Raw genomic sequence first — 22,079 nt, forward strand, 5'->3', positions numbered from 1 at the left:
GAGGTCTGTCTATACCTACACCTGGTGAGTGAGGTCTGTCTCTACCTACCACCTGGTGAGTGAGGTCTGTCTCTACCCTACTACCTGGTGAGTGAGGTCTGTCTCTACCTTACCACCTGGTGAGTGAGGTCTGTCTCTACCCTACCACCTGGTGAGTGAGGTCTGTCTCTACCCTACCACCTGGTGAGTGAGGTCTGTCTCTACCCTACCACCTGGTGAGTGAGGTCTGTCTCTACCCTACCACCTGGTGAGGAGGTCTGTCTCTACCCCACACCTGGTGAGTGAGGTCTGTCTCTACCCTACCACCTGGTGAGTGAGGTCTGTCTCTACCCTACCACCTGGTGAGTGAGGTCTGTCTCTACCCTACCACCTGGTGAGTGATGTCTGTCTTACCCTACCACCTGGTGAGTGACGTCTGTCTCTACCCTACCACCTGGTGAGTGAGGTCTGTCTCTACCATACCACCTGGTGAGTGAGGTGTCTGTGTCTACCATACCACCTGGTGAGTGATGTCTGTCTCTACCCTACCGCCTGGTGAGTGAGGTGTCTGTCTCTACCCTACCACCTGGTGAGTGAGGTCTGTCTCTACCCTACCACCTGGTGAGTGAGGTGTCTGTCTCTACCCTACCACCTGGTGAGTGAGGTCTGTCTCTACACTACACAACCTGGTGAGTGAGGTGTATGTCTCTACCCTACCACCTGCTGAGTGAGGTCTGTCTCTACCCTACACCTGGTGAGTGAGGTGTATGTCTCTACCCTACCACCTGGTGAGTGAGGTGTATGTCTCTACCCTACCACCTGGTGAGTGAGGTCTGTCTCTACCCTATCACCTGGTGAGTGAGGTGTATGTCTCTACCCTACCACCTGGTGAGTGAGGTGTATGTATCTACCCTACCACCTGCTGAGTGAGGTCTGTCTCTACCCTACCACCTGGTGAGTGAGGTGTATGTCTCTACCCTACCACCCTGGTGAGTGAGGTCTGTCTCTACCCTACCACCTGGTGAGTGAGGTGTCTGTCTCTACCCTACCACCTGGTGAGTGAGGTCTGTCTCTACCCTACCACCTGGTGAGTGAGGTGTATGTCTCTACCCTACCACCTGGTGAGTGAGGTGTATGTCTCTACCCTACCACCTGCTGAGTGAGGTCTGTCTCTACCCTACCACCTGGTGAGTGAGGTGTATGTCTCTACCCTACCATCTGGTGAGTGAGGTGTATGTCTCTACCCTACCACCTGGTGAGTGAGGTCTGTCTCTACCCTACCACCTGGTGAGTGAGGTGTGTCTCTACCCTACTACCTGGTGAGTGAGGTCTGTCTCTACCTTACCACCTGGTGAGTAAGGTCTGTCTCTACCCTACCACCTGGTGAGTGAGGTGTCTGTCTCTACCTACCCTACCACCTGGTGAGTGACGTCTGTCTCTACCCTACCGCCTGTGAGTGAGGTCTGTCTCTACCCTACCACTGGTGAGTGAGGTGTCTGTCTCTCCTTACCACTGGTGAGTGAGGTCTGTCTCTACCTACCACCTGGTGAGTGACGTCTGTCTCTACCCTACCACCTGGTGGGAGGTCTGTCTCTACATACCACCTGGTGAGTGAGGTGTCTGTCTCTACCCTACCACCTGGTGAGTGGCGTCTGTCTCTACCCTACCGCCTGATGAGTGAGGTGTCTGTCTCTACCCTACCACCTGGTGAGTGAGGTCTGTCTCTACCCTACCACCTGGTGAGTAAGGTGTCTGTCTCTACCCTATCACCTGGTGAGTGAGGTCTGTCTTTACCCTACCACCTGGTGAGTGAGGTCTGTCTCTACCCTACTACCTGGTGAGTGAGGTCTGTCTCTACCTTACCACCTGGTGAGTGAGGTCTGTCTCTACCCTACCACCTGGTGAGTGAGGTGTCTGTCTCTACCCTACCACCTGGTGAGTGACGTCTGTCTCTACCCTACCGCCTGGTGAGTGAGGTCTGTCTCTACCCTACCACCTGGTGAGTGACGTGTCTGTCTCTACCCTACCACCTGGTGAGTGAGGTGTCTGTCTCTTACCCTACCAGCCTGGTGAGTGAGGTGTCTGTCTCTACCCTACCACCTGGTGAGTGAGGTCTGTCTCTACCCTACCACCTGGTGAGTGAGGGTCTGCTCTCTACCCTACCACCTGGTGAGTGATGGTCTGTCTCTACCCTACCTACCTGGTGAGTGAGGTCTGTCTCTACCTACACCTGGTGAGTGAGGTCTGTCTCTACCCTACTACCTGGTGAGTGAGGTCTGTCTCTACCTTACTACCTGGTGAGTGAGGTCTGTCTCTACCCTACCACCTGGTGAGTGAGGTCTGTCTCTACCCTACTACCTGGTGAGTGAGGTCTGCTCTACTACCACCTGTCGTGAGTGAGTCTGTCTCTACCCTACCACCTGGTGAGTGAGGTCTGTCTCTACCCCTACCACCTGGTGAGTGAGGTCTGTCTCTACCCTACCATGGTGAGTGAGGTCTGACCACCTGGTGAGTGAGGTTTCTGTATCTACCCTACCACCTGGTGAGTGAGGTCTGTCTCTACCCTACCACCTGGTGAGTGAGGTGTCTGTCTCTACCCTACCACCTGGTGAGTGAGGTCTGTCTCTACCCTACCACCTGCTGAGTGAGGTTTCTTTCTCTACCCTACCACCTGGTGAGTGAGGTCTGTCTCTACCATACCACCTGGTGAGTGAGGTGTCTGTCTCTACCCTACCACCTGGTGAGTGACGTCTGTCTCTACCCTACCGCCTGGTGAGTGAGGGTCTGTCTCTACCCTACCACCTGGTGAGTGAGATCTGTCTACCCTACCACCTGGGAGTGAGGTGTCTGTCTCTACCCTACCACCTGGTGAGTGAGTCTGTCTCTACCTACCACCTGGTGAGTGAGGTCTGTCTCTACCCTACCACCTGGTGAGTGAGGTGTCTGTCTTACCTACCACCTGGTGAGTGACGTCTGTCTCCACCCTACCGCTGGTGAGTGAGGTCTGTCTCTACCCTACCACCTGGTGAGTGAGGTGTCTGTCTCTACCCTACCACCTGGTGAGTGAGGTCTGTCTCCACCCTACCACCTGGTGAGTGACGTCTGTCTCTACCCTACCACCTGGTGAGTGAGTTCTGTCTCTACCATACCACCTGGTGAGTGAGGTGTCTGTCTCTACCCTACAACCTGGTGAGTGGCGTCTGTCTCTACCCTACCGCCTGGTGAGTGAGGTGTCTGTCTGTACCCTACCACCTGGTGAGTGAGGTCTGTCTCTACCCTACCACCTGGTGAGTGAGGTGTCTGTCTCTACCCTACCACCTGGTGAGTGAGGTCTTGTCTCTACCCTACCACCTGGTGAGTGAGGTTCTGTCTCTACCCTACTACCTGGTGAGTGAGGTTCTGTCGCTCCTTACCACCTGGGAGTGAGGTCTGTCCTACCTACTACCTGGTGAGTGAGGTCTGTCTCTACCCTTACCTACCTGGTGAGTGAGGTCTGTCTCTACCCTTACCACCTGGTGAGTGAGGTCTGTCTCTACCCTACCACCTGGTGAGTGAGGTCTGTCTCTACCCTACCACCTGGTGAGTGAGGTCTGTCTCTACCCTACCACCTGGTGAGTGAGGTCTGTCTCTACCCTACCACCTGGTGAGTGAGGTCTGTCTCTACCCTACCACCTGGTGAGTGAGGTCTGTCTCTACCCTACCACCTGGTGAGTAGGTCTGTCTCTACCCTAACACCTTGTGAGTGAGGTCTGAACCCTACCACCTGGTGAGTGAGGTTCTGTATCTACCCTACCACCTGGGGTGAGGTCTGTCTCTACCCTACCACCTGGTGAGTGAGGTGTCTGTCTCTACCCTACCACCTGGTGAGTGAGGTCTGTCTCTACCCTACCACCTGCTGAGTGAGGTTTCTTTCTCTACCCTACCAACTGGTGAGTGAGGTCTGTCTCTACCATACCACCTGGTGAGTGAGGTGTCTGTCTACCCTACCACCTGGTGAGTGAGTCTGTTACCCTACCGCCTTGTGGTGAGTGAGGTGTCTGTCTCTACCCTACCACCTGGTGAGTGAGATCTGTCTCTACCCTACCACCTGGTGAGTGAGGTGTCTGTCTCTACCCTACCACCTGGTGAGTGATGTCTGTCTCTACCTTACCACCTGGTGAGTGAGGTCTGTCTCTACCCTACCACCTGGTGAGTGAGGTGTCTGTCTCTACCCTACCACCTGGTGAGTGACGTCTGTCTCCACCCTACCGCCTGGTGAGTGAGGTCTGTCTCTACCCTACCACCTGGTGAGTGAGGTGTCTGTCTCTACCCTACCACCTGGTGAGTGAGGTCTGTCTCCACCCTACCACCTGGTGAGTGACGTCTGTCTCTACCCTACCACCTGGTGAGTGAGTTCTGTCTCTACCATACCACCTGGTGAGTGAGGTGTCTGTCTCTACCCTACAACCTGGTGAGTGGCGTCTGTCTCTACCCTACCGCCTGGTGAGTGAGGTGTCTGTCTCTACCCTACCACCTGGTGAGTGAGGTCTGTCTCTACCCTATCACCTGGTGAGTGAGGTGTCTGTCTCTACCCTACCACCTGGTGAGTGAGGTCTGTCTCTACCCTACCACCTGGTGAGTGAGGTCTGTCTCTACCCTACTACCTGGTGAGTGAGGTCTGTCTCTACCTTACCACCTGGTGAGTGAGGTCTGTCTCTACCCTACCACCTGGTGAGTGAGGTGTCTGTCTCTACCCTACCACTTGGTGAGTGAGGTCTGTATCTACCCTACCACCTGGTGAGTGAGGTCTGTCTCTACCCTACCACCTGGTGAGTGAGGTCTGTCTCTACCCTACCACCTGGTGAGTGAGATCTGTCTCTACCCTACCACCTGGTGAGTGAGGTCTGTCTCTACCCTACCACCTGGTGAGTGAGGTCTGTCTCTACCCTACCACCTGGTGAGTAAGGTGTCTGTCTCTACCCTATCACCTGGTGAGTGAGGTCTGTCTTTACCCTACCACCGTGTGAGTGAGGTCTGTCTCTACCCTACTACCTGGTGAGTGAGGTCTGTCTCTACCTTACCACCTGGTGAGTGAGGTCTGTCTCTACCCTACCACCTGGTGAGTGAGGTGTCTGTCTCTACCCTACCACCTGGTGAGTGACGTCTGTCTCTAACCTACCGCCTGGTGAGTGAGGTCTGTCTCTACCCTACCACCTGGTGAGTGAGGTGTCTGTCTCTACCCTACCACCTGGTGAGTGAGGTGTCTGTCTCTACCCTACCGCCTGGTGAGTGAGGTGTCTGTCTCTACCCTACCGCCTGGTGAGTGAGGTCTGTCTCTACCCTACCACCTGGTGAGTGAGGTGTCTGTCTCTACCCTACCACCTGGTGAGTGAGGTCTGTCTCTACCCTACCACCTGGTGAGTGAGGTCTGTCTCTACCCTACCACCTGGTGAGTGAGGTCTGTCTCTACCCTACCACCTGGTGAGTGAGGCCTGTCTCTACCCTACCACCTGGTGAGTGAGGTCTGTCTCTACCCTACCACCTGGTGAGTGAGGTCTGTCTCTACCCTACCACCTGGTGAGTGAGGTCTGTCTCTACCCTACCACCTGGTGAGTGAGGTTTCTGTATCTACCCTACCACCTGGTGAGTGAGGTCTGTATCTACCCTACCACCTGGTGAGTGAGGTGTCTGTCTCTACCCTACCACCTGGTGAGTGAGTGTCTGTCTCTACCCTACCCCTAGGGGCTGTACTCTACCCTACCCTGCTGAGTGAGGTTTCTTTCTCTACCCTACCACCTGGTGAGTGAGGTCTGTCTCTACCATTCCACCTGGTGAGTGAGGTGTCTGTCTCTACCCTACCACCTGGTGAGTGACGTCTGTCTCTACCCTACCGCCTGGTTAGTGAGGTGTCTGTCTCTACCCTACCACCTGGTGAGTGAGGTCTGTCTCTACCCTACCACCTGGTGAGTGAGGTGTCTGTCTCTACCCTACCACCTGGTGAGTGAGGTCTGTCTCTACCCTACCACCTGGTGAGTGAGGTCTGTCTCTACCCTACCACCTGGTGAGTGAGGTCTGTCTCTACCCTACTACCTGGTGAGTGAGGTCTGTCTCTACCTTACCACCTGGTGAGTGAGGTCTGTCTCTACCCTACCACCTGGTGATGTGAGGTGTCTGTCTCTACCCTACCACTGGTGAGTGACGTCTGTCTCTACCCTACCGCCTGGTGAGTGAGGTCTGTCTCTACCCTACCACCTGGTGAGTGAGGTGTCTGTCTCTACCCTACCACCTGGTGAGTGAGGTGTCTGTCTCTACCCTACCGCCTGGTGAGTGAGGTGTCTGTCTCTACCCTACCACCTGGTGAGTGAGGTCTGTCTCTACCCTACCACCTGGTGAGTGAGGTGTCTGTCTCTACCCTACCACCTGGTGAGTGAGGTCTGTCTCTACCCTACCACATGGTGAGTGAGGTCTGTCTCTACCCTACTACCTGGTGAGGGAGGTCTGTCTCTACCTACCACTGGTGAGTGAGGTCGTCTCTACCCTACCACCTGGTGAGTGAGGTCTTTCTCTACCCTACCACCTGGTGAGTGAGGTCTGTCTCTACCCTACCCCCTGGTGAGTGAGGTCTGTCTCTACCCTACCACCTGGTGAGTGAGGTCTGTCTCTACCCTACCACCTGGTGAGTGAGGTCTGTCCTCTACCCTATCCACCTGGTGAGTGAGGTCTGTCTCTACCCTAACCACCTGTGTGAGGTGAGGTCCTGTCTCCCCTACCACCTGGTGAGTGAGGGTTTCTGTAATCTACCCTACCACTGGTGAGTGAGGCTCCTGTCTCTACCCTACCACCTGTGTGAGTGAGGTGTCGTCTCTGACCCTACCACCTGGTGAGTGAGGTCTGTCTCTACCCTACCACCTGCTGAGTGAGGTTTCTTTCTCTACCCTACCACCTGGTGAGTGAGGTCTGTCTCTACCATACCACCTGGTGAGTGAGGTGTCTGTCTCTACCCTACCACCTGGTGAGTGAGGTGTCTGTCTCTACCCTACCACCTGGTGAGTGAGGTCTGTCTACCCTACCACCTGGTGAGTGAGGTCTGTCTCTACCCTACCACCTGGTGAGTGAGTCTGTCTCTACCCTACCACCTGGTGAGTGAGGTCTGTCTCTACCCTACCCCCTGGTGAGTGAGGTTTCTGTATCTACCCTACCACCTGGTGAGTGAGGTCTGTCTCTACCCTACCACCTGGTGAGTGATGTCTGTCTCTACCTTACCACCTGGTGAGTGAGGTCTGTCTCTACCCTACCACCTGGTGAGTGAGGTGTCTGTCTCTACCCTACCACCTGGTGAGTGACGTCTGTCTCTACCCTACCGCCTGGTGAGTGAGGTGTCTGTCTCTACCCTACCACCTGGTGAGTGAGGTGTCTGTCTCTACCCTACCACCTGGTGAGTGAGGTCTGTCTCCACCCTACCACCTGGTGAGTGACGTTTGTCTCTACACTACCACCTGGTGAGTGAGGTCTGTCTCTACCATACCACCTGGTGAGTGAGGTGTCTGTCTCTACCCTACCACCTGGTGAGTGGCGTCTGTCTCTACCCTACCGCCTGGTGAGTGAGGTGTCTGTCTCTACCCTACCACCTGGTGAGTGAGGTCTGTCTCTACCCTACCACCTGGTGAGTGAGGTGTCTGTCTCTACCCTACCACCTGGTGAGTGAGGTCTGTCTCTACCCTACCACCTGGTGAGTGAGGTCTGTCTCTACCCTACTACCTGGTGAGTGAGGTCTGTCTCTACCTTACCACCTGGTGAGTGAGGTCTGTCTCTACCCTACCACCTGGTGAGTGAGGTGTCTGTCTCTACCCTACCACTTGGTGAGTGAGGTCTGTCTCTACCCTACCACCTGGTGAGTGAGGTCTGTCTCTACCCTACCACCTGGTGAGTGAGGTCTGTCTCTACCCTACCACCTGGTGAGTGAGGTCTGTCTCTACCCTACCACCTGGTGAGTGAGGTCTGTCTCTACCCTACCACCTGGTGAGTGAGGTCTGTCTCTACCCTACCACCTGGTGAGTGAGGTCTGTCTCTACCCTACCACCTGGTGAGTGAGGTCTGTCTCTACCCTACCACCTGGTGAGTGAGGTGTCTGTCTCTACCCTACCACCTGGTGAGTGAGGTCTGTCTCCACCCTACCACCTGGTGAGTGACGTCTGTCTCTACCCTACCACCTGGTGAGTGAGGTCTGTCTCTACCATACCACCTGGTGAGTGAGGTGTCTGTCTCTACCCTACCAAATGGTGAGTGGCGTCTGTCTCTACCCTACCGCCTGGTGAGTGAGGTGTCTGTCTCTACCCTACCACCTGGTGAGTGAGGTCTGTCTCTACCCTACCACCTGGTGAGTGAGGTGTCTGTCTCTACCCTACCACCTGGTGAGTGAGGTCTGTCTCTACCCTACCACCTGGTGAGTGAGGTCTGTCTCTACCCTACTACCTGGTGAGTGAGGTCTGTCTCTACCTTACCACCTGGTGAGTGAGGTCTGTCTCTACCCTACCACCTGGTGAGTGAGGTGTCTGTCTCTACCCTACCACTTGGTGAGTGACGTCTGTCTCTACCCTACCGCCTGGTGAGTGAGGTCTGTCTCTACCCTACCACCTGGTGATTGAGGTGTCTGTCTCTACCCTACCACCTGGTGAGTGAGGTGTCTGTCTCTACTCTACCGCCTGGTGAGTGAGGTGTCTGTCTCTCCCCTACCACCTGGTGAGTGAGGTCTGTCTCTACCCTACCACCTGGTGAGTGAGGTGTCTGTCTCTACCCTACCACCTGGTGAGTGAGGTCTGTCTCTACCCTACCACCTGGTGAGTGAGGTCTGTCTCTACCCTACCACCTGGTGAGTGAGGTCTGTCTCTACCCTACTAACTGGTGAGTGAGGTCTGTCTCTACCTTACCACCTGGTGAGTGAGGTCTGTCTCTACCCTACCACCTGGTGAGTGAGGTCTGTCTCTACCCTACCACCTGGTGAGTGAGGTCTGTCTCTACCCTACCACCTGGTGAGTGAGGTCTGTCTCTACCCTACCACCTGGTGAGTGAGGTGTCTGTCTCTACCCTACCACCTGGTGAGTGAGGTCTGTCTCTACCCTACCACCTGGTGAGTGAGGTTTCTGTCTCTACCCTACCACCTGGTGAGTGAGGTCTGTCTCTACCCTACCACCTGGTGAGTGAGGTGTCTGTCTCTACCCTACCACCTGGTGAGTGAGGTCTGTCTCTACCCTACCACCTGGTGAGTGAGGTCTGTCTCTACCCTACCACCTGGTGAGTGAGGTCTGTCTCTACCCTACCACCTGGTGAGTGAGGTTTCTGTCTCTACCCTACCACCTGGTGAGTGAGGTCTGTCTCTACCCTACCACCTGGTGAGTGAGGTGTCTGTCTCTACCCTACCACCTGGTGAGTGAAGTCTGTCTCTACCCTACCACCTGCTGAGTGAGGTTTCTTTCTCTACCCTACCACCTGGTGAGTGAGGTCTGTCTCTACCCTACCACCTGGTGAGTGACGTGTCTGTCTCTACCCTACCGCCTGGTGAGTGAGGTCTGTCTCTACCCTACCACCTGGTGAGTGAGGTCTGTCTCTACCCTACCACCTGGTGAGTGAGGTCTGTCTCTACCCTACCACCTGGTGAGTGACGTCTGTCTCTACCCTACCACCTGGTGAGTGAGGTGTCTGAGTGAGGTCTTCAGTGTGGAACAGAAACATCACTGAACAGTGTTAGGCCAGGGATGACCAGGGGTGTCCAGTGTTATCTAAAGATTGTGTGTGAGTTATCTGGATGTTGTGTGTTTCCTCTGTGCTAGACTGTAGGGAAGAGACGTACCCCTGCACCAGGATGTACTCTGTCCACCGGCCCATGAAGAGATGCATCCACTCCCTCTGCCTTTACAGGTAAACTGCAACTACATGCTCTCTGTCACTGGAAAACATAGACACACTCAGTGCCTCCTGGTCATGCAGTCAAAGTCCATTGGTTTCAACCTGAGAGCCTGTACAGAGAGGCATGTTTTAGAGACAGCAGCTGGGCTCTGATTATAGTGTAATGATGTCTGTCTCCTGGTTTGTCTCAGCCTCCCTCGTGTCTATGTGATCAACAAGGAGATCTGTGTTAGAACTGTCTGCCAACAGGATGAGTACCTGAAGGGTAAGACAGTCCACCTGATAGCCCTTCATTAGACCCGTTGTTAGGATTACAACAACATAACAATCTTAGAGTGCATGAAACACTTACTGGCTTTAGGACAGCACGTACATCTGAGCCCACACATCCTCTCTCTTCTCTCCATCCCAGCTGAGCTCTGCAGGGAGCGGTCCGGCTGGCCCAAACGCTTCCAGAGGACAACCACCAATAAGAAACGCTGTCGCAATCGCCGTGGCAACCCCAAAACCTGGGAAAACAAGGCCTGATGGGCCCAAGATGGCAGAGACGGAAGGAGGGGTGGAAGAAGAAGGGAGGAAGGAGAGAAGGAGGAGGAGGGAGGACACCCTTGGAGACAGAACACTGGGTTGTCTCCATAAAAACACCCCAAAACACCATAAATCCACTGCTCAACACCTGGTGCTAGCCTGTGCTTTAATACACAACCACACAGACACACACACAACCACACAGACACAGACACACACACACACAACACACACACACACACACCACACACACACACACACACACACACACACACACACACACACACACACACACACACACACACACACACACACACACACACACACACACACACACACACACACACACACACACACACAACCAGACACACACAAACAAACGACATATATATATATATTACACAGTCCACGTAACTCCAGTTAAGAACAGTCTGAGTCATATTTCTCAGTTCTTCTATTGGCCCTGTGTTTTATTAGAACTGTCTGTGAATATCAGGGGAGAAATCACTCCCCACAGATTGGCCCTGTGTTTTATTTGTCACGGATCATGTTCTGGAGGTTTACGTCAATGCCGTTGCGGGCTGTATAATACTGTTCAGATGGAACGCTGTTGAGTTCCTGTAGTTGTGTACTGTAGAGACAGTCTGAGAACAAAGTATCCACTCTGTCATTACTGACACCTTACTGTAAAGCACTCTATCACAATCCAACACCGAAGCAGTGCAATACTACCCAATAAAATGTCATTCATTGGTTTATGTGTGGATTGCTTTATTGATGTAGTTCAGTTTTTTTCCACATGTAGATAAAAAGAAAATAAGTCAACCTTGATTCAACATTAGTTGATATCTTTATGCTTTGATTTTCAATACATCAACATTTACATACACATATATTTTGTATTTGTAATGTCAAGAATAAACACATAAACCAACATGATTAGGGTCTACACAGACTCTCACCAGTTCATACCAGTTCTCCCACTAGCTGTGTTCTCACACAGGAAATCAATCAATTATCACCTCATTAATCAACATCATGTCATCAGTCAATGCAAATGTTTGAGTCCATGTGTGTGTCCATGAGAGAAAGACACACACAATGATAAGTACAAAAGCCACATAACTGGATTACTGTAATATTATGATGTCCTGTACAGCATTATCATCCATCCATCCCTCCATCTATCCTTCCTTCTATCACTCCCTCTATCCATCCATCCCTCTATCCCTTTATCCCTCCCTCCCTCAATCTATCCATCCCTCTATCCCTCCTATCATACATCCCTTCCTCCCTCCCTCCATCTACCCATCCTTCCCTCCCTCCCTCTATCCCTCCATCCATCCCTCTATTCCTCCATCCATCCATCCCTTTACCCCTCCCTCCATCAACCCTCTATCCCTCCCTCCCTCCCTCCATTCCTTTAGTCCCTCAGCTATCCCTCCCTTCCTCTATCCATCCATCCATCCATCATCCCTCCATCCATCCCTCCCTCTATCCATCCATCCATCCCTCTATCCCTCCCTCCAGCTATCCCTCCCTTCCTCCATCCATCCATCCATTTCTCTATCCCTCCCTCCCTCCATCCTTTCTCTCACAATAACAACACAACAATAAAGTAAAACACTGCATCTCACAAGGACTGGAATGGTCTGACTGCATTGACAGAGTTACGTTAGTTCCAGGGTACAACGTATAGAATACAGACAGACAGACGGACGGACAGACAGACAGTTGTATGTACACACACAGGGCTATTCATCCAGCAGGGCAAAAGTCGTGACCTAAATGAGTCATCTCTACCCAGAAACCCCTAGGTACTGTTTACATCACAAGGTCTAAATCAGGCCTGTCTATCACCCCATGGGTTTAAGCCCTTCCTCACCCTCCATCCCTCCTCAGACCCCACCCATCTTTCCCTTTCATCCCCTCACTCTGCTATCCCTTCCCTCAATCAGCACTTTTTTCCTCTCTCTCCCTCCATTTCTGTGTTAATTGACCAACTAACACCAGCCTCCTGTTAAAACAATGCAGCCAAGTGACCCAGACAAGTGCCCATCCCCAGCCAGCAGTGATAATGTCCACAGCAGCTGCTGTTGTGCATCTCACCACTCTCCCTGTCAGACTGTGGTTGTAGGACCACAATAGCCCACTAAAGGGCGCCAAACAGCATGACTGCTGTGTAAACTTACAGTAGATCAGTGTCCACTCAAAGCAGAAGCTGCTCCAAAGCACAGCTCCAGACTCACCATGGCCTAACCTTAGCAATTAAGAGGAAAACGCAAAACTGACCTTAGATCAGATATAAGATAACTTGGTCATATACTAATGCATCCTGTAAATCAGTTATTTCAGGCGATAATTCCAGTTGTACTAGAGATTCTAAAGGAAAATAAGCTACAACACTACAACTACAACAATGGGAATTACAATCTACTGACAATATATACATTTACAATAATATATTATGTACATAAATGAATTAATGTATTTATTTATCAAGACTATATTAGTGTGAGTCACCATCATTCCTTTATGTGCCATCTTTCATTTAGAGAGATTTTCCCTCAGTAATAAATAAATACTCTGTTGCAATAGATAGAGAGACAGAGGGAGAGGAGGGCAAGGAGAGGGGGACAGAGGGGGAGAGAGTGTAGAGTTGGGGCTGAGAGGGAAAGATGTAGAGGGAGAGGATGGTAAGGAGAGGAAGCCAGGAGAGGGGTGAAGAGAGAGAAATAAAGAGAGGGGGAAGAGAGAGAGAGCGAGAGAGAGTACACTGAGGTTGAGGTGATAATATACAGTGTTCTGCTGGAGTCCTCCTCTGGTCAGGGGTTAAAGGTCAGGTGAAGGTCAAGTGAAAGAGATTGTGCGACGGCCTCAGAACTGCTGCCAGTTGGTGGAACCATCATCGTTGGCGAGAGAAGACACTGACCTGCAATATGGGAAAAAGAGGAGAGGATTAATGTGGGGAACAGAATAATGAAAGAAGAGAGAAAAGGATGAAAGAGAGAAGATTATCCCCTTACTTTTCTGGGGCAGAGAAGTCTCCCCACATGTCCGAGCCGCCTGTAGGGTTGGGGATTGGCTGCACCACAGAGCTGGAGTTACTGCTGTCCAGGTCTAACAAACAGCCTGAGAACACAGAGACAACGATAGAATTAGGAATTAGAAAACTAATTTAATAGGATCTCTATGGAGACAACACACATCAGACCCTTCAATACACAGCCTCTACTACTTTCTCTACATTCATACTCTAACGACAACAGCCTTTTTTCTTGGTTAGCTCATAAAACTAAAAGAAAGAATACCCTGGGCCCCATTCAATCCTTAACCTAATTACACAGTGGCATATAAAACATACACTTTTTCCCTTCAGTCAAATGAATTCACAGCATGGTTTGGGGAACTGTAAAAATAGTCTTCAACAATGGTAGCAAAATGCGCTATACAGAAAAAGCAGTTACTAGGGTAATCAAACAAGATAAACAAACAAATGAATCAGAAGCAGCAAAATAAGAACAGGGTCACATTCAGGAGAACACAACGCTCTGAACGTTGCACATAGAATTGTCTTGTAAGGAGCTGACATCATCCCTAATCTACATGCCAGAGCAGCTCTATACTGAACAAAAATATAAACGCAACATGCAACAATTTCAATGATTTTACTGAGTTACAGTTCATATACGGAAATCAGTCAATTGAAATAAATAAATGAGGCCCTAATCTATGTATTTCACATGAGAGGCCAGGAGCACAGCCATAGGTGGGCTTGGGAGGACATAGGCCCACCCACTTGGGAGCCAGGCCCAGCCAATCAGAGTTTTTCCCCAGAAAAGGGCTTTATGACAGACAGAATACTGCTCAATATCATCAGTTGTCCGGGTGGCTGGTCTAAGACAATCCCACAGGTGATGAAGCCAGATGTGGAGGTCCTGGGCTGGCGTGGTTACGTGTGGTCTGCGGTTGTGAGGCCGGTTGGACGTACTGCCAAATTCTCTAAAACAACGTTGGAGGCGGCTTATGGTAGAGAAATTAACATCCAATTCTCTGGCAACAGCTCTGGTGGACATTTCTGGAGTCAGCATGCCAATTCCACACTCCCTCGAAACTTGAGACATCTATGGCATTTTTTGTGACAAAACTGAACACTTCAGAGTGGCCTTTTATTGTCCCCAGCACAAGGTGCACCTCTGTAATGATCATGCTGTTTAATCAGCTTCTTGATATGCCACACCTGTCAGGTGGTACGATTACAGTATCTTGGCAAAGGAGAAATGCACACTAACAGGGATGTAGATAAATGTGTGCACAAAATTTGAGAGACTAAGCTATTTGTGCATATGTAAAATTTCTGAGATATTGTATTTCAGCTCATGAAACATGGGACCAACACTTTACATGTTGAGTTTATTTTTGGTTTTATTACACACACACACACACACACACACACACACACACACACACACACACACACACACACACACACACACACACAAAAGTATGTGAATATCACTTCAAATTAGTGGATTCGGCTATGTCAGCCACACCTCACACCTGTTGCTGACAGGTGTATGAAATTGAGCACACAGCCATGCAATCTCCATAGACAAACATTGGCAGTAGAATGGCCTTACTGAAGAGCTCAGTGACTTTCAACGCAGCACTGTCATAAGATGCCACCTTTCCAACAAGTCAGTTTGTCAAATTTCTTCCCTGCTAGAGCTGCCCCAGTCAACTGTAAGTGCTGTTATTGTGTGTGGAACGTGGAAACGTCTAGGAGCAACAACGGCTCAGCCGCGAAGTGGTAGGCCACACAAGCTCACAGAATGTGACCGGCGAGTGCTGAAGAGCGTAGCGAGTAAAAATTGTCTGTCCTCTGTTGCAACACTCACTACCAACTTCCAAACTGCCTCTGGAAGCAACGTCAGCAAAGGGACTGTTCGTCGGGAGCTTCATGAAATAGGTTTCCATGGCCGAGCAGCCGCACACAAGCCTAAGATCACTATGCATAATGCCAAGCGTTGGCTGGAGTGGTGTAAAGCTTGCCGCCATTGGACTCTGTAGCAGTGGAAATGCCTTCTCTAGAGTGATAAATACGCTTCACCATCTGGCAGTCCGACGAACTAATCTGGGTTTGGCAGATGCCAGTTGAACGCTACCTGCCCCAATGCATAGTGCCGACTGTCAAGTTTGGTGGAGGAGGAATAAAGGTCTGGGGCTGTTTTTCATGGATCAGGCTAGGCCCCTTTGTTCAAGTTAAGGGAAATCCTAAAGTTACAGCATACAATGACATTCTAGACGATTCTGTGCTTCCAACTTTGTGGCAACATTTTGGGGAAGGCCCTTTCCTGTTTCAGTATGACAATGCCACAGTGCACAAAACGAGGTCCAGACAGAAATGGTTTGTTGAGATCGGTGTGGAAGAACTTGACTGTCCTGCACAGAGCCCTGACCTCAACCCCATCGAACACCTTTGGGATGAATAGGAACGCCAGTTGCGAGCTAGGCCTAATTGCAGAACATCACTGCCTGACCTCACTAATGGTCTTGTGGCTGAATGGAAGCAAGTCCTCACAGAAAGCCTTCCCAAAAGAGTGGAGGCTGTTATGGCAGCAAAGGGGGGACCAACTCCATATTAATGCCCATGATTTTGGAATGAGATGTTCAGGGAGCAGGTGTCCACATACTTTTGGTCATGTAGTACATATCTATCTGAACAACCAGTAGCATTACACTTCGCTGAATGTGGCCCAAAATGCTAATCACCTACCTGTGTTACTTCCCCCTGAGAACATGTCACTTCCTGCTGAGAATGTGTTGTTTCCTCCTGAAAATGTGTCACTTCCCCCTGAAAACGAGTCACTTCCCGCAGAGAATAAGTCTCCCCCTGAGAATAAACCTTCGTTGTCATTGGAGGAGCTTGACATAGGGGGAGGGGCTATCTTGGCACCACCGCCGCCAGGGGGAGGAGGGAGGAGCCCAAAGCCACCAGCGCTCTGGGGGCGGGACTTGTCTCTCTTTCTGCCTTGCTGAGAGAGGAACAGAAATGGAAAGAAAGAATGAAAGAATGAGAGAGAGAGGGGCGACGGGTGAGAAGGAAGGAGAGAGGAATAGGTGTTTGAGTGATAGCTTGACAAAGCTTATAAACAGAGCATGGGTTTGCAACGTGTGCGTGCATGTTCGTTTTTTAGTTGTTAAGCGCTAACCAGATGGTACCATGGCAGGAGTATTATGGGTATGAGTTGAGAAAGTTACCCCGATATTGAGAGTGATGGTCTGTCCCTCTTTGAAACCCAGGTCCAGTTTAGGAGTGCTGTCTGGAGTCTGAGACTGCTTACTGATCTCAAGCTCCTGTTTCACCCACCTGAGAGACAGACAGAGAGACAGACAGACAGAGAGACAGAGAGACAGACAGACAGAGGTAGGTAGAGAGAGAGAGAGAGAGATAGAGAGAGAAAGAGATATATACAGTAAACAGATAGAGAGAAAGAATGAGAGGGAAAAAGGGACAGAGAGTTATAGCTAGATATTACATTTCAAGCATCTTTATTCTTTTGAAAAATGTTATGTGCATAATGTTTACTTTTAATTTGTGATTGTTTATTTCACTTGCATTGGCAAGACAAAGGAGAAGATTGTGGACTACAGGAAGAGGAGGACCGAGCACGCCAACATTCTCATCGACGGGGCTGCAGTGGAGCAGGTTGAGAGCTTCAAGTTCCTTGGTGTCCACATCACCAACAAACTAACATGGTCCAAGCCCATCAAGACAGTCGTGAAGAGGGCCCGACAAAACCTATTCCCCCTCAGGAGACTGAAAAGATTTGGCATGGGTCCCCAGATCTTCAAAAGGTTCTACAGCTGTACCATCGAGGGCATCCTGACTGGTTGCATCATTGCCTGGTATGGCAACTGCTCGGCCTCCGACCGCAGTTGCCATACCATACTGCTCGGCCTCCGACCCTACAGAGGGTAGTGCGAACAGCCCAGTACATCACTGGGGCCACCAAGCTTCCTGCCATCCAGGACATCTATACCAGGCGGTGTCAGAGGAAGGCCCTAAAAATTGTCAAAGACTCCAGCCACCCTAGTCATAGACTGTTCTCTCTGCTACCGCACGGCAAGCGGTACCGGAGCGCCAAGTCTAGGTCCAAGAGGCTTCTAAACAGCTTTTACCCCCAAGCCATAAGACTACTGAACATCTAATCAAATGGCTACCCAGACTATTTGCAGTGCCCCTCTTACCCCTTCTTTACACCACTGCCACTCTGTTGTCATCTATGCATAGTCACTTTAATAACTCTACCTACATGTACATACTACCTCAACTAACCGGTGCCCCCGCACATTGACTCTGTACTGCTACCCCCCTGTATATAGTCTTGCTATTGTTATTTTATTGCTGCTCTTGAATTGCTTTTATCTCTTATTCTTATCCGTATTTTTTTGAAACTGCATTATTGGTTAGGGGCTCGTAAGTAAGCATTTCACTGTAGGATCTACACCTGTTGTATTCAGCGCATGTGACTAATAAAATTTGATTTGATTTTGATTTGAATATAAACATATGTTTTCCATGTCAATAAAGCCCCTTGGAATTGAATTGAGAGTTATAGAGTGAAACAGATGACAGGCTATTACTAATTCATGTCAGTTAGAAGTCTACATTCTAGCTCTGATCTGCACTTGTTCGCTAATGTAATGAGAGTGTTATCTCTGTTGTGACAGCTGACAGCTGTAAGAGCAACACACTTAAAGTGGTCCTGCAGCGCCACGTTGAAGTCAAACGAGTCTCCTCTGTCCCCGAACCCGATGCCTATGAACGCACTGCGACCTGAGAGACAGAGGCCAGAGAAGAACAACAGACCAACGTAAATTACAAATCAAATCACTTCGTACACACACTGATCCTAAAACAGAGACATAGCACAGTGAGAAACAACTGATTGTGTACTCCAAATTCTGTAGTAGAATACTGTTTCATACTACATACTCAAATGATCCAAAACATACTTTGTTATTACTGTGGTATACTACTACTACTATACTGAACAAAAATATGAACGCAACATGCAACAATTTCAACGATTTTACTGAGTTACAGTTCATATACGGAAATCAGTCAATTGAATTGAATAAATTAGGCAATAATCTATGGATTTCACATGACTGGGCAGGGGCACAGCCATGAGTGGGCCTGGGAGGGCATAGGCCCACCCACTTGGGAGCCAAGCCCACCCACTGGGGAGCCAGGCCCAGCCAATCAGAATACGTTTTCCCCACAAAAGGGCTTTAATACAAACAGAAATACTTCTCAGTTTCATCAGCTGTCTGGGTGGCAGGTGAAGAAGCCAGATATGGAGGTCCTGGGCTGGCGTGGTTAAACGTGGTCTGAGGTAGTGAGGCCGGTTGGATGTACTGCCAAATTCTCTAAAACGATGTTGGAGGCGGCTTATGGTAGAGAAATAAACATTCAATTTTCTGGCAACAGCTCTGGTGGACATTCCTGCAGTCAGCATTCCAGTTGCATGCTCCCTCAAAACTTGAGATATCTGTGGCATTGTGTTTTGTGACAAAACTGAACATTTTAGAGTGGCCATTTATTGTCACCAGCACAAGATGCACCTGTGTAATGATCATGCTGTTTAATCAGCTTCTTGATATGCCACACCTGTCAGGTGGATGGATTATCTTGGCAGAGGATAAATGCTCACTAAAAGGGATGTAAACAAATATGTGCAAATTCTATTTCGTGAAATAAGCTTTTTGGGCATATGGAACATCTCTGGGATCTTTTATTTCAGCACATGAAACATGGGAACAAAACTTGACATGTTGCATTTATATTTTTGTTCAGTATAATAACTGCCAATAGAAAATGTGAGGAAGTAGTGTGTGATACTTCTTTCTAATTTGGCTATATGGTGACAATGGACGACGATCAACAACCCACCACTCTCATCCTGGATCCGAAGCACAAAGTAACGACTGGAGTCACTGACGGTTTCTATGGCGATGCCAGGGTACTCGTCCACTGGTGCCTGTGCAAACAGCTCCCCTGCAGGGACGGGTAGTTATAACTCAGGCATTATAACAAACGGTTCCAGTCAAGAGTCAGAGGGCAAGGTGGAACAGTTAACATGGTCCTTTCAGATCAACAAGAAGTTCCCAGGGGACGATTTGGAATTGGGCACAATGATCTTCTGACTAGAAGTGCCTAGAGGTGGGCTAGAGGTGGGCTAGAGGTGGGATAGGGGCTATTGCAGGAGTCCCCAATTACATTCAGCAGTGGGCAAATTCCTTGAGCGGATGGTCAGAACATAGTTATAAATAATTTGCACACTGCAAATTGACCGCAAGTATTTGACAAAAACAGAATCATTTCAAAACTTGATTACATTGGGATACGATCACATATGCCTCTCTATTTATGCGTGAGAATACTTGGGAACAGATTTCCTACATTAAAATTACTTTGAGCATTTCCTGGTGATTTTACAGTCTTTTATGTCCAAGAACAAAAAATGATCATTTGTAAAGATTTGGCCTCTCACCAGAGATCTTGTCCTCCAGTTTGATGAAAGCCACTTTTCCCCGAGCCGTCACTCTCATACGGCCTGTCCAATCAGGGGCGTCCAGCTTCCAATCCGCAGCCCTGAGGGAGACACAGACAGCCAATCAGGGATGAGACTGACTGTATAGGTGTGTGTGTGAGAAAGAGGGAGACCATGTTGTTGATAACCAACCACTACACCTTGCTACTGAAATGAGTGACTGGGCTGGTGTCTGGGCTGGTGTCTGGGCTGGTGTCTGGGCTGGTGTCTGGGCTGGTGACTGGGCTGGTGACTGGGCTGGTGACTGGGCTGGTGTCTGGGCTGGTGTCTGGGCTGGTGTCTGGGCTGGGGACTGGGCTGGTGACTGGGCTGGTGTCTGGGCTGGTGTCTGGGCTGGTATCTGGGCTGGTGACTGGGCTGGTGTCTGGGCTGGTGACTGGGCTGGTGACTGGGCTGGTGACTGGGCTGGTGTCTGGGCTGGTGTCTGGGCTGGTGTCTGGGCTGGTATCTGGGCTGGTGACTGGGCTGGTGTCTGGGCTGGTGACTGGGCTGGTGACTGGGCTGGTGACTGGGCTGGTGTCTGGGCTGGTGACTGGGCTGGTGTCTGGGCTGGTATCTGGGCTGGTGACTGGGCTGGTGTCTGGGCTGGTGACTGGGCTGGTGACTGGGCTGGTGTCTGGGCTGGTGACTGGGCTGGTGTCTGGGCTGGTGACTGGGCTGGTGACTGGGCTGGTGACTGGGCTGGTGACTGGGCTGGTGTCTGGGCTGGTATCTGGGCTGGTGACTGGGCTGGTGTCTGGGCTGGTGACTGGGCTGGTATCTGGGCTGGTGACTGGGCTGGTGTCTGGGCTGGGGACTGGGCTGGGGACTGGGCTGGGGACTGGGGACTGGGCTGGGGACTGGGCTGGTATCTGGGCTGGTGACTGGGCTGGTGTCTGGGCTGGTGACTGGGCTGGTGTCTGGGCTGGGGCCTGGGCTGGGGACTGGGCTGGTGACTGGGCTGGTGTCTGGGCTGGTGTCTGGGCTGGTGACTGGGCTGGGGACTGGGCTGGGGACTGGGCTGGGGACTGGGCTGGTGACTGGGCTGGTGACTGGGCTGGTGTCTGGGCTGGGGACTGGGCTGGGGACTGGGCTGGCAGTTCACCAGACCTGGGGTGGAATAGTCCCTCATTATTATTACTCACTACATCACACAACAGACTCAGTTTTGTGTGTGGTCATGGCACATTACTGGTGGTCAGCCAATCAGCTCCCAGGAGACAGATACAGTATGGAGGCTGTCCAGTCAGCATGGAGATAGACTGGATCACGTTAAAACACCAGCCAATGAACAAATGGGTAAACACAATATAGTCACACACACACTGACAAACGTAGACTGTTCCCTAACAGGACTGAAGTCACTGTTAACAAGAGATCATTTAACGAACCCTGTTCAGCAACTAACAGGATAGGCGACAACAGAGAAAATGCCCAGATAATCCTCAAAGGGAGTAAAAATCTCACCTAATCCTCTGGACCTTTAAATACCGTAGTATCCGCAATAGCCTTTCATTAAACATTCGCCCCAAAGAAGAGCGCAGTCAAAGCGCATTCTATAAAACGGGGACACGACACAGTCACGTTTTCGCACTGAAAACAGGATTCAGTGTCATTGTCTAATACCGACAGGTGGACTACAATAATGACAGGTGTATTCTCCCTATCCATCCCACTACGCACAACCTTGACATCTGGTGGTAGACTATTCCTCCCCAACCAATTTGCCTAGTAAGCCACCTTAGAAAAAACTATTGCGTACCGCAAAGGCAACAGAGACGACCATTATAGCCTTTATATGGGCTTTACATTGCCTTGATGTGGGGACAAGAGCTTTGCCTACGGGGAGGTTGATATATCGCCGAATCAAACAATGGATGCTGGAGTCAGACCAGGGCAAGGTCACTGGTTGATGCTGACGGAACCGGGTCTCTTACCTGACTCCCCGGTTCGATGCCCGCGGCGGGATTCGGTAAACGTTAACGTCAGGTTTCACACACAGGATCGACTCGTATTCGCCCTCGGTCGCCATCTTGACTTTAATTCAATCGGTGTGTGGTGATGGTGCACGTTAACGGGTGCGAGAGCGTA

General features: G+C 50.6%; 2 protein-coding genes across 2 annotated transcripts; one reads left to right on the plus strand and one right to left on the minus strand.

The window, feature by feature from the left end:
* Nucleotides 1–6,725: 6,725 nt before the first annotated feature.
* LOC115176811 (microfibrillar-associated protein 5-like) lies at nt 6,726–10,432 on the plus strand. Its single transcript, XM_029737131.1, has 4 exons — nt 6,726–6,734; nt 9,786–9,873; nt 10,053–10,126; nt 10,274–10,432. Exons 2-4 carry the CDS (start codon nt 9,818–9,820, stop codon nt 10,387–10,389), a joined length of 246 nt encoding a protein of 81 aa, XP_029592991.1. The 5' UTR covers nt 6,726–6,734; nt 9,786–9,817; the 3' UTR covers nt 10,390–10,432.
* Nucleotides 10,433–12,350: 1,918 nt separating this feature from the next.
* Nucleotides 12,351–22,036, minus strand: LOC115177139 (adaptin ear-binding coat-associated protein 1). The gene is made up of 8 exons (XM_029737684.1): nt 21,926–22,036; nt 19,950–20,050; nt 19,349–19,453; nt 18,148–18,229; nt 16,651–16,759; nt 16,166–16,424; nt 13,416–13,521; nt 12,351–13,321 (listed from the first exon to the last, which is right to left on the minus strand). Exons 1-8 carry the CDS (start codon nt 22,018–22,020, stop codon nt 13,267–13,269), a joined length of 912 nt encoding a protein of 303 aa, XP_029593544.1. The 5' UTR covers nt 22,021–22,036; the 3' UTR covers nt 12,351–13,266.
* Between the last annotated feature and the right edge of the window lie 43 nt (nt 22,037–22,079).

Source organism: Salmo trutta, chromosome 37, assembly GCF_901001165.1.
Source record: "Salmo trutta chromosome 37, fSalTru1.1, whole genome shotgun sequence".
Taxonomy (NCBI): domain Eukaryota; kingdom Metazoa; phylum Chordata; class Actinopteri; order Salmoniformes; family Salmonidae; genus Salmo; species Salmo trutta.